Source organism: Plectrocnemia conspersa, unplaced genomic scaffold, assembly GCF_051122295.1.
Source record: "Plectrocnemia conspersa isolate PC_06_02 unplaced genomic scaffold, ASM5112229v1 ptg000010l, whole genome shotgun sequence".
Taxonomy (NCBI): Eukaryota; Metazoa; Arthropoda; class Insecta; order Trichoptera; family Polycentropodidae; genus Plectrocnemia; species Plectrocnemia conspersa.
In genome coordinates this window covers 4,168,121-4,180,201 of record NW_028277174.1, presented here as the reverse complement: position 1 = coordinate 4,180,201, position 12,081 = coordinate 4,168,121, and the positions used below count along the sequence as shown (strand labels likewise).

Genomic DNA, 12,081 nt, shown 5'->3' with positions numbered 1-12,081 from the left:
CCAATCAAATGGGAAAAAAACAATTCCGCAATGTATGCATTTTCTGCCCTTGAGTTATTCATTCGGAAAATATTTAAATGAATAATTTATCTAATCTTTTTTATATATAAAGTCACTACTATTTTAGAAATGCCAACGCTTGCGTCATTTCATAGATCGCGATATATTTATATTGAAAAATTGATTTATTTAATAATTATTATTGACAAAAGATTAATAAGTTTTATATATATATATATATATATATATATATATATATATATATATATATATATATATATATATATATATATAATAATATGTTTTTTTTGTGTAAAAATATCTTCTATATGTCAAGTTATTTTGAGATGTATACAAGTAAGTTACAAACTAATATAGTCGTAATGTATATATTTATGCATGTATATATATATTATATAAATGTATTTTATTTAATTATACATACACACATATGTCATGTCATGCGTTCGATGTGCAGCTTCACTTACTGCACCATTCGATTGGTTGTCAATTGATTTTCGTTGAGAGCACACAGATCGTTGCTCTCGCGAATTGCAAAGTTCGCTCGGCGAGCCATGGTGTCGTGATGGTGATGGAGCGAGGAGTTGGAGTAGGGTATGGAGTTGGAGGAGCGCTCTGACGCGCTGGGTAGCCGCTACGTGAGCAGTTTGAAGAACATGATGGCCAACGATATATTGATGAACAATACGAGCATCACCAGCTGCTGACGCGAGAACCATTCCTGTAAAGAAAAATAAAACATTTGAGAAACACATATACACGTACAAATAGTATTTATGATGGTAGACCATACTGTCTGTTTTTATAAAATACAACATCATTACTATCACACACCATAATCAATTAAGTGGTTAATTTTTACTTAATTTATTTACTCTCCGTTGATTTTTAAAGGCAATAAATTATTTGGTCGGTGTCATTAAAATATTATGGTCAGTAATATTATATAATTATTATTTGGTCAGTAACGTTGTTATATGGTCATAGCGACAATATTTATAATATTATTTGAAGCCATTTCATTTCATTCTCTATTTAAATATTGTCTGGACCACGCAACTCTACCGTGAAAAAAGCAAATTCGTGTTAAAATCTTGCCGTACAAGTGTATTCGTTACGCCAATCTATGTGACGATAAATGGATCTTTAAATGCACCATGACATTTTAAATTCGTTATTGAAATTTGCTATATGGAAGTGTCCCACTACAGCGTTGCATAATCTCCAGATCATAAGAAAGATAACATGCAATAAAAATATGTTTCTGCCCTCAAACTGTTGCATTAGCCAAACGTTGAGAGTAAGTAGATCAATAAGAGCTCCTCTATCTCGACTAGTGCATATAAGCGCATATATAGCGTGCAACTTCGGTCAATAACTTTCACTGAATATTTTTGCCTTGGGATACACGCATCAAGTGGAGTTACGCCGAGCATCGACCGAGAATACCGAACAAGCTAAACCTGAAAAGACCATATCTTAACCAGATCTTCAGAGAAAACGCAGACATTAGGTTACTAAATATATGTTAAAACGTATAACCGTTGAATTAAAATAACAGATCAATGACAAACAAAATTAATAACTCATATATTCTAGTTATTTTTTAACTGGTCGACACTTATGAGCATTTATCGATACTACATAATTACGAACGTCCAACTTCTTAATACCCTGGAAATATATGTTGATATGTTCAGTGTCTGCTATGAGCTCAGCATTTTTTATTACACTTCGTACAAACATACATGTAATGATGTATTTCTCTTACAAAAATCGTTGAATATTAAAATCGATATTTTTAACAACAAAAATGAACATCTAAAGTATACCAAATCAAGAGTTTGTTGTTTTATAAAACAGACATAACCTTTCGAAAACTTTTTGAATCACTCATCTAATGAGATAATCGCAATCGTGGGAGTTGGTCCAAGAGTTCTAGAAGTTCACAAAATAACCACGATCAAGATATGCAACGACATCATACATTTAAAATTAACTCTGACCAATGATGAATAAATACGTATCGAAATTCTCCAAATATTTTGGTCGAATAAACTTTTTTTCTGCAAATCATCGAGAGAGTTTCATTTATCATTTTGTGGTATCGGACAGCCGTTGCCGAAGACAGGCAGTTGGATGCGTTTCAAAAATTTCTACTTTCCACCAATGACAATATTGGCCAGTCACTCATTGCTAAATCCAGATTCGACTAGTATTTTCAACGATTGCTTACCTTAACTTGGGGACTAACTAGATAGAGCAACGGGTTTGCTCTCAATCTCTCCGACTCGTCGGCCATCTTGCGGATCTCCTCTCTTCTCGCCGAACCCAGCATTGAAACTTCTTCCCTGGACATGGCGTCTGTGGCACGGGGCAGTCCTTGGACGTCGGGCAAGGACTTTTTGCGCTGCAGCGGCTGAGAAACGGGTATACTCTGAAATTCACAGAAACAAATTAATATAAAATGATTTGACAAATCAATCAACGCAAAACATAAAGCCACTATATCAAATGTAAAAGGTGATGATATACAAATAAGAATGATACTGTTAAGGTAAAGGAGTGGAATATTTCCACATACGGTGTAATGTATCAGTCATTTTGATCGATCATACTACAAGCGTAATATAACAATTTTGCTAAACCGGTTAAGTAAAATGAGCCCACACCTAGCAATCACGATATTAATTTTCAACGTAGACTGGTTTGATTGTCAAAGTCAAGGGCATTAGAAGTTATGATATCATCGCACCTACCTGACAAAATATATATTATACGAAGTCTTTAAATAGCTGTAATGCTTTTAAGTAACTTGTTAAATATATCATGCCTAAAGGAATAATGATTTAATTGCTGATTAAAATAATCTGTTGAGAAATCTCATTTTCCTCAAAACATAATATAAGATGGAATCCTAACAGCGACAATACCAATCTAAAAAATACCCTTGTAATGTAAAAAGAAAACAAATGATCTCTACCATCGTTAAGTTTAGTCAAGATTCATTATGTAACTTTGCGTTACGACTCTGCTGTACAGTGATTTTACGCAAAAGAATACATTTATTGGAAAATTCAGTATTGCCAAATCTCCACTTGTTCCAACTTGAACAGTTACGAAAAAAAAATATTCTTAAATAATAGTAAATTAATTAATCTCATTCTATCCTCAAATCGTTGCAATTAGTACACGCGTTGAGAGTGGGCAGAACAAAAAACCTTTTTCATCTCGGCTAGCGTATATATAATAAATACATACTTATTGCACATCATTCCCTTCTATCGAACTTTAATCAAGAACTTCGTCAGATACTTCCAACTTGGGACACAAGAAGTTCGTAAGTATTCTCAGAATACATAGCCGCTTCCCTCTTCACGTCAAGTGCGAAATCTATAGTTCAACCCAAACTTCAGAAACAACTAGATTCTATAAGATGCAGCTAATACTACGCATCACGTATGTATAAGTAATTACTTCAACTGTACGTGCTATAAAAAACGTTGTTGCTGTTGTTGTCGTTAAATAACTCCGACGTCAGTTATTATATCAATATTTATATTTTTATAAAATGTATGGTCTTTTCATATAACAGCTATAAATTCAAGCTAGTATACAGAAAGTAGCCAAGATTATAGTGGAAGCTTTTCAGTGGTGTTTTCTCAAGTGTTTGCAAATTACCATTCGCGGAATCTCCGCCCAATACGTTGTATTGAACGTGTATATTCCGCTTTCTAGTACATAGGTAGCTTCTATTTCTGGTGTTGCCTTATAATAGCTGTGGTCTTATTATTGCCTGACACTCAATGGTACACTGCTTTCGCTGAACGTTCGCTTTTGCACGACGCCAAAATGACGTCACACGATGCATCGTAACGCATATTTCAGCTTTACAGATTATTGACTAGGTGACGTCATAGAAAATCGAGTTTGCTCGAGATACTTTAAGCATTATCATGAGTTATCGGTGTCATATTTCACTTAACCTAGAGTGTCAGGTGCAGATAACCTTTGCGTCAAAAGGCAATGGTTAACTAATATCATTAAGTGTAACGAGTGCCTTCATCTCGTTGCAATAATTAACCTTTCGTACAATTGATATAGGAAATGAAATGACAATGACCTCAGATGCAATTATATTAAATAAAAAAAATGCTATAAAAACTGGTTTGCAAGCAAAGGTTATTGCTACAAAACTTAACAGGTTTATTTTATGTACATACATTTAAAAATCATATAAATAAAACATACCATTTTATAGAGAAACATAAAAAGTTAGGACATTTCTACAATTGCATACAGTTCATAAATAACGGGCACAATCGCTTGAAGCCTTTTGAGCTCATCAATAACCGTTCGTTCCAATAAGGAAGATCGTATCTAGTTTATAATTTAGAATACAGTACAGTAACGCTATAAATTATAAATAAATATTAATTAAATAGACTATGATGTGCAGAATATTTTGAACTCAATTAAAGTAGCGCAACATTTCCCCAGAAATGATTTATATAAGATTTCTTAAAACTAAGATTCTAAAAACCGGCTGTAAGACAAAACTTTATATGTTTATCTGAAATAATAAATAAGTTCAAGGGACAGGTTTCTAAAATATACTCTCCGTAGAAAATAGCATGGAAATATATTTAAGTACTTTCTTGTTATCGAGGGCCACTTTTTAAATATATTTATTGATTCTTACGACATTCATGAAAAAAAACTAATCAATTTGAACCAAAATTAATACTCCAAAAATTACCCTCGATTAATTCTTTCTGTTATGTATTTTTTATATATTTTATATATGTTTACTAAATTTGTTAGATGTAAAGATTAGATATTAAGCTAAATAAATTAATAAAATAAAAAATAATAAAAAAAACACAAAATTTTATTTATTATCTACAAATCTGACCATAACAATTATTTCGTACGCATATACTAAACCCCCCAATAGCACGGAGAATTTTTTAGTTTTCAAACTACACGCATTTAACTGTATATACCCCCAATAACACGGTTAATTGGAGACGTGCTATTTGGGTGCCCATTACTTTATATGTGAGCGAGCCAAAGGAAGGATATCTCACCACATGCACCTGATTCGTACGTACGTATTGCAAAAAAATATATGAGTATTTTCTAGACCCCTAGTTACACGTACCCAAATAGCATGTTCCCAATTTACGGTATTATTGAAGGGTCTACTGTACTATACGTAGCTTCAAACATGCACAACTATTTGGAATACACCTAAAACATATATGCACTATTCCATATAAATTATTCTAGCTTCTCGTAGCTATCGTTAAAAACATCTTTGAGAAACTGGATGACTCGTGTACTAGGAGCGTTTTTGACGTTTTTGACGGTCACAAATAAGGGACGTAATCGCGACTCTCTATGGTACTTTATTTAACAGCTAAAATCGCATCTTGAAAAAATGCTTTATTTAATATACGCTACAACGAGAATATAATGTATTGAATCATAACGCTCCAAACAAAAAAGCACTATGTTTTAAAACAAATACTATCCACAATACCTGCTATGGAAAAAATATGAAAAAATCACCTGAATCTTCTCTAAACAACTTCTGAAATTCTAGAAATGAAGCCATATTTAAGGATACTATGAACACGTCGTAATCTGTGAGAAAATCATCAAAACTACAATGGTTTGCCTGATATTTGAAATCAGCAGAGCACCTTGAATTGCACAAATACAATCAACAGCCCTATTTACCATCAAAAACTCTTTTAATCCTGTTCTACATAAGCTTCAAAACTCGTTTAGTATACACTAATAGCCTCGAATCGTTTTGATTATTATTTGAAAGTATCGGATGGTCGCCTTAATAAAAAGATGTATTTAACTAGATTTAACTGAAGGAAAATAATTTTAGAGTTGGAGTTAGACCTTATTGCGATTTGCTTTCAATTCAATCAAGCTCATCTACATCTCTTACTCTACTTTAATTCATTTATTTGATCAAATTGTGTTAAAAAGTATTAAAATTAAAAATAAATGTTTCGTTTTTTTATTAGAACGTTTATAAAAAACATGTTTTTTTTATCAACAATTCATTATTCAAACGTATGATATCATCGATACTTAAAATTCATTTCAATAAATTTATTCATAGCTTCCACATTATTTATGCCATAAAAAGATTAATGAAATTACTGAGAATTCATCATAACCCAGCTTTGAACTTCGTGTTTAAAAACACGCCTGTCTAATTTCGTAATTTGCTAAAAAAACTTTTGCGAGTTTGCTTATCGACTTGGAACGGAACTGGATGAAAGGTAAATGTATAATTTTTTGCAGTGATTCTTCAAAGAGTTTATGACTCATTTTCATTGAATCCTAACCTCAAAATAATAATTTTTGCAGGAAGTTATTCAACCGAACGTAGGTGACTCTCAACGTCGAGTTTAACGAACCCGTTGCAAATTTCTGACCGGACGAATATATAATATATAAAGAAAATATATGCGAGTAAATATTTTTTCTTATCCTTTCGACCTTTATGAATGCTATTCGTTAAAATCAAATGCATATATCACGCCTCAATCAGTTTCCAACAAAACTATTTTCCAACACATAAAACTGGGTGACTGAATTTGCAATTGAAATTCGCTCTAAACCTGTCACTGGTGATTTAACCGCCGATGTGTCACGTTAGTGAGCTAAGCACGCTTTAACAAAAACCTCAAACGCTAAAAATGAAACGCAAATGACCAATAAAAAATCCTCTTTATATCTCTTTATCAAACTTGAGGGTCATTTTTATTTTTAGAGTGATCACGATACCTCTCTTGTATTATTTATTATTTAAAATTTGCATTGTTTTTTACCTGCAAATTGATACTAAAAAAAAACAATAAAAAGCGACACTGTGACGTCACAATGAAATTTTATACATTCGATAAGATAAGAAAGAGCAAGAACCGTAAACAGGTGATTATTGTAGTGACGCAACGTAGTTTTTATATGAATCATTATTATTATATTTTGCACAAATGTAATAATTTTTTTTATTTCTAAAAACAACGATTTATTACCACTGAATATAAAGATCTTGCATTTAATAAAATGACAACCCATAAATAAAAATTTAAAAATTAAACCTGGAGTCGATTAGAAAATTAAGCTTAAAATCAATGTGTCGCAGAGGCAGAAATTATAAGAAGCAAAAATAATGAATGGCATTGCACAAGACGGATATACAAAGACCGTATCTAGAACGCAAATCAATTAATTGTGAGCCGCCTTCTGAAACAGCTGACGCATTAATTCTCCACCGTGCAATTAATTGCCTGGTAAAAAACGGTACTTACTAAATAACTAAAATATCTGACTCAAAACGCAATTTTAATAATAATTAACATAATAATATTTTATTTTCAATATTATATTAAATGTGAAAATCAGACAAGCAGAGTGGATTTTTTTAAATATAAAAATAATTATTAATGCAGAATTAAATGGTCCTTCATTTTTATTTTAAATTTAAGTACATTGTATGCAAAAATATATTATAAGTACCGTATTTATTCGATTTTATTATTTTTAGAGCAGCACAAAGAACTATTATATAAATAACTAAAAGAGCAAAGATAAAAGCAAAACACCTGTTCGCGTTAACAAAGCAAAAGTGAGCGTCGAACGTGTTATTGATAAATTTTCACTTTCCGCTTTGTGAAAAAATAGCGTACGTGAAAATGAGACTGCAATTAATCGGTGGAGTAATACTGTATTTTTTAACTTTTTTTTCAGTGTTACAACACTTTTAAAATGGCCGACTTTTATTGGCGATTCCGACGCCGTTTTGGGGAATTTAATTATGGCCGCGTGAAAAAATAAACAAACATTAATCATCGTCGGGTTTGATTATTTTTTAATTGACGAACGCTTACGAGTGTTTAACGTCGTTTATGAGCTCATTCAGGACACCTGTCAAAAAAATCAAAATGGCACCGGTAAAAATCGGGCGCAGGGAGCGATGGCCTTAACGCCGTCAATAGCGGCCATTGTCGCGTCACTGAACTCTATGTCAATCAGGGTTTCCGCTTCTGCGAAAAGACGTTTCATACTTTCCGATAGGAAGACGAATCGAACGATTGATAACATTGACCCACATTTGACGCGTCACGTGACGCAATTACGAATCGATAAAGCAACAACGCTCGGGATTGTCAGCATTGCGTGTCATTCTGTAACTCTGATCTGCGGAAAGACCGTGAGACTTTGTCGTTTTCACTTTTTATTTGCGCGCTTCAGTGCAATGGCGCACAGTGCGGCCGAATGTCATATATTATTACATAATTAAAATCTCTAAAACAATTCATTTATTTTTTTCAAAATTGCTGTATGGGTAAGCTGACAAATTGGTTTATATTATGTAATATTAATTGGTAACTTAATTTTAAAGTTGAAAAATATCATTCAGGTAGCTTAGGTTTTTTTCTCATCTAATTTTACTTTTAAAATACATGGAACGGAAATTTTCTGTATAAAAATTTCAGTAATTTACAAATTTAAAATTTTTGATGTTTGTATAGAATTACTAAATTACACCTGTGAATACACCGTATTTTGCTTTGTAATGCTATAGTGCAACCAGCATAATAAGCGATGGAAAATTGTCATGATAGAACGGCAATTATGCATCAGCCATGAAATTCGCCTCGCAATTTCCTTCACATAAAAATTCGAACTCAACTCTCGGAATCATGCCAAGAAAAAGTTTAATGTTAATTTACTAATGTTTATGAAGAGAGATAATTTTTTTTAATAATTCATAGTGAAACTGAAAATATTTTTATTTAAAAATGAATTGTACGTAAGATGAGAAAATTCGTGGTGATATTTAAAAGATTATCCAGTAAAATGAAGCTCATCTACAATAATATGTTAGAAACCATCACGAAAAACACTTTTTATTATTATTAGTATAATTAGGTGAGATAATCTTTATAGTATGCTGAAGTAAATTTTATTTTTTAAATTTCGTAGTTAAGATATGCTAACATATTTGGAATTATTTGTGACTTCACAAAAATAATTAGTAAAGTATGGAAAAAATTATAAAAATATTTAATTCTTTACTGTTTATTTTATTATAATGGTAAAGTTCACTACAATTTTTTATCACTAAGCCTCATGGATAATACTGATTGTAGTTCTAACAAACATCTTTTATTTTAAAATTGATAAGCACCGTCTCAATAGAAGATGGGGACTACTTTAAATATGTAAAACAATATCAATATTGAAAAAATCGGTTAATTTTTTATCACACCTCTTACAAAAATATTATTTATGTTTAAAAAATAAGTAGCGGTGTTCATTCCATAAATATTAAATTTTAGACTTCAACAGTAGATTTAAATTAATAATCCAAAACTCAGATAAAATTAATAAAACAATTATAAAAATGCTAAACTTTATCAAAGCATGTTATAGGGAACAGTCTTACATTAACATCGTGTAATATTATATATGTTGTATAATTTAACTATTGTGACGCATTGGGGTAACCTGTTATGTCACGATGGTCCTAATTTATATAAATAAATAAAAAACTATTCAGTTTTATTTATCTGCAAAACGTGATTTTTTTTAATAATATATTATTATAAATCACTTTCCTGCTATCTGGAGCAATTTTTTAATATTATTATTACTTTATGCTAGTTAGGTTAAGCAAATAAAGGTTTGAAAGACGATTCTTAGAAAAATAATTTTGTTAAAAACTATAACTTTACCAAAAAATGATTAAATATACGGTTTATGATAAAATAAAAGTACCAATAATCTAATATTATATATTTAAAAAAAATATACGTAGATATTTTTTATAAATAATTATATTTATATTACGTATATGTGAAAACTATTTTTGGGACGTTACAGGTGATTTGCCACATTGTGCGGCGTGCGCGTTGACGAATTTTATTTTTTATTTCCGTGGTCATGGTCGTCTTGATAAGGATCGTTTACTATCGGACGCTTATGAACACTAATGAGCTAATGACATAACGATGAAAAACAGATTTATTGCAAATTTTGAAATGGTTCAATTCAACGTAATGTAAATCGAATAAGAACATAAAATTTAATATTAATTCAATGACAACCCTGATAATAAATTTTTATATTGAATGACACAATAACAAACGATTTGACGTTCAACGATCGCATAGAAACTAACGCCATCTATCGATCGATTCAACAGCGATCTGCATTATCGACCCATCATTGAATTAATTCAAACATCGGCTCCGACAAAGAGCGTCATATTTGTATTTGTATTAAAAATTACCTCAACCGGCGGTACGTTTATCCAACTCTCCGAAGCTCTCCTCGCCAACAAGGCGGGCGAAAACATGAGATCCTCATCTTCCTCGTCTTCTCCTTGGTACCACATTTTGAAACAGTCAAAGCGAAAACGTCACAGCCGAGAATAACTACTTCACATCCGCAAAATCATATTTGTTTTTCAGCACGATCACTAGAACGTTCCGGCACTTTCTCGCAAAGTTTGCGCAAACTATTTGCGACAACTCCTTGACGTTTTTATATACTCCCCCTGCGAAAATAGTTTATTTTTATTTGTAGCGAAGCGCCGGTTTGTAATGTTTTTCAAGTGGTACCACAAAATCGCATGCCTGGCAGCCGTTTGATTTTACTAGGTAATAAAAATTACGATCAAGATAAACGAGTTCATATTGAATTAAAATGCGAGTGAATAGTTATGTTATCGAATCAGTTTAATTTGTCGTACAACCGTTTTGGATGGATTGGGTTTATAAAAAAGGAAAAACATTAAAAAGGCAAAAAGAGTTTAATAGTGTACCATATTTAAAAGAAAGGTTATAATGGAAAACGGTCGTGCGAAAATCACGTGGCGGCATGAGTATTGTTTCTTTTTAGTGCAGTGGCAACACCGGCCGGCGCTCCGCTACCGAAATACACACCCCGTCCCGGCGCCCTTTGGCGGTTTATTTATAAAATCGACGGGCAGCGCGTCGCGACGTCCACCTGCACCACAATGGCGGCTAGCACTTGCCAGAGTCTCCTGTTCCGGCCGGTCAATTGTGCAACCGCTTCCAGGAGAAGGGGCACGAAAAAAACGCGGGGATAGAATTAGAACGACGCCGGCGACGCTCATTTCACATGCGGCACTAGTCAGCAAAAATGTCTCCCACCACGTTCGACTTCACAAACTTAAGATTAAAAATGGCAAAAAACAAGGCATAATACGACTTATTAATTTAAATAACTGTGTGACTCGATTAAAGAGGTATACATATTATTTTTGAAATGAATATGTGTGAAGGCTTCCTATTACATTCTACACTGGATTTATTGATAGGATATGAGAAATGGAATATGTAAGCAAATAACATTTTTATTGGGAATCATCTTAAAGAATGACAAATTATACATAATTGTTATTCTTCTCAACCACAAAGTTTAGAATATCATAAAAATGGATGGTACTAAAACTGTTGAGTCCAACCGTTTTGAAAAAAAGTTTATTTTGCTCTTAATTTTAATTATGCATTTGGTGAGTATGGAAGCATACACTACACTTATCTATTACGGTATTTCACTTATTAATAATAAAATAAATAATTTTTTATACAAAGTTGCGATGTCATTCCTCGAATTCCGAATAAAAAATAGGGTTGCCACTATAAATAAATGAATATGCGTTTCCATAAAATTAAAAATTCAAGTGCTTTAATTCTTTAAAAATAACACCCATTCCCATACACAAAGTAATGTATGAACAATGTAATAAGCTATGCTCACACTGTTCGGTGTTTGTCAAAGTATTTAAAATGCTCACCTAGCGTACACTGGAGTTGCCATATAAAACTTTTTTAGAAAATGGTAATCCAAGAATAAATAAAAATGAAAATAATCATAATTGTATTTTAATAATAAATAAATGTATTTTAATAAAAAAATCATTTACAAATAGTTTTTAAGCTGGCAGCGCCAGCAGAACAAATATTTTTGTTTTACTGGCACGCCAACTACCCC

At 31.9% G+C, this 12,081-nt stretch overlaps 1 protein-coding gene across 1 annotated transcript; it reads right to left on the bottom strand.

The window, feature by feature from the left end:
- Positions 1–389: 389 nt before the first annotated feature.
- Positions 390–11,130, bottom strand: LOC148230369 (uncharacterized). The gene is made up of 4 exons (XM_088195608.1): positions 11,007–11,130; positions 10,352–10,618; positions 2,258–2,458; positions 390–742 (listed from the first exon to the last, which is right to left on the bottom strand). Exons 2-4 carry the CDS (start codon positions 10,454–10,456, stop codon positions 656–658), a joined length of 393 nt encoding a protein of 130 aa, XP_088051734.1. The 5' UTR covers positions 10,457–10,618; positions 11,007–11,130; the 3' UTR covers positions 390–655.
- Between the last annotated feature and the right edge of the window lie 951 nt (positions 11,131–12,081).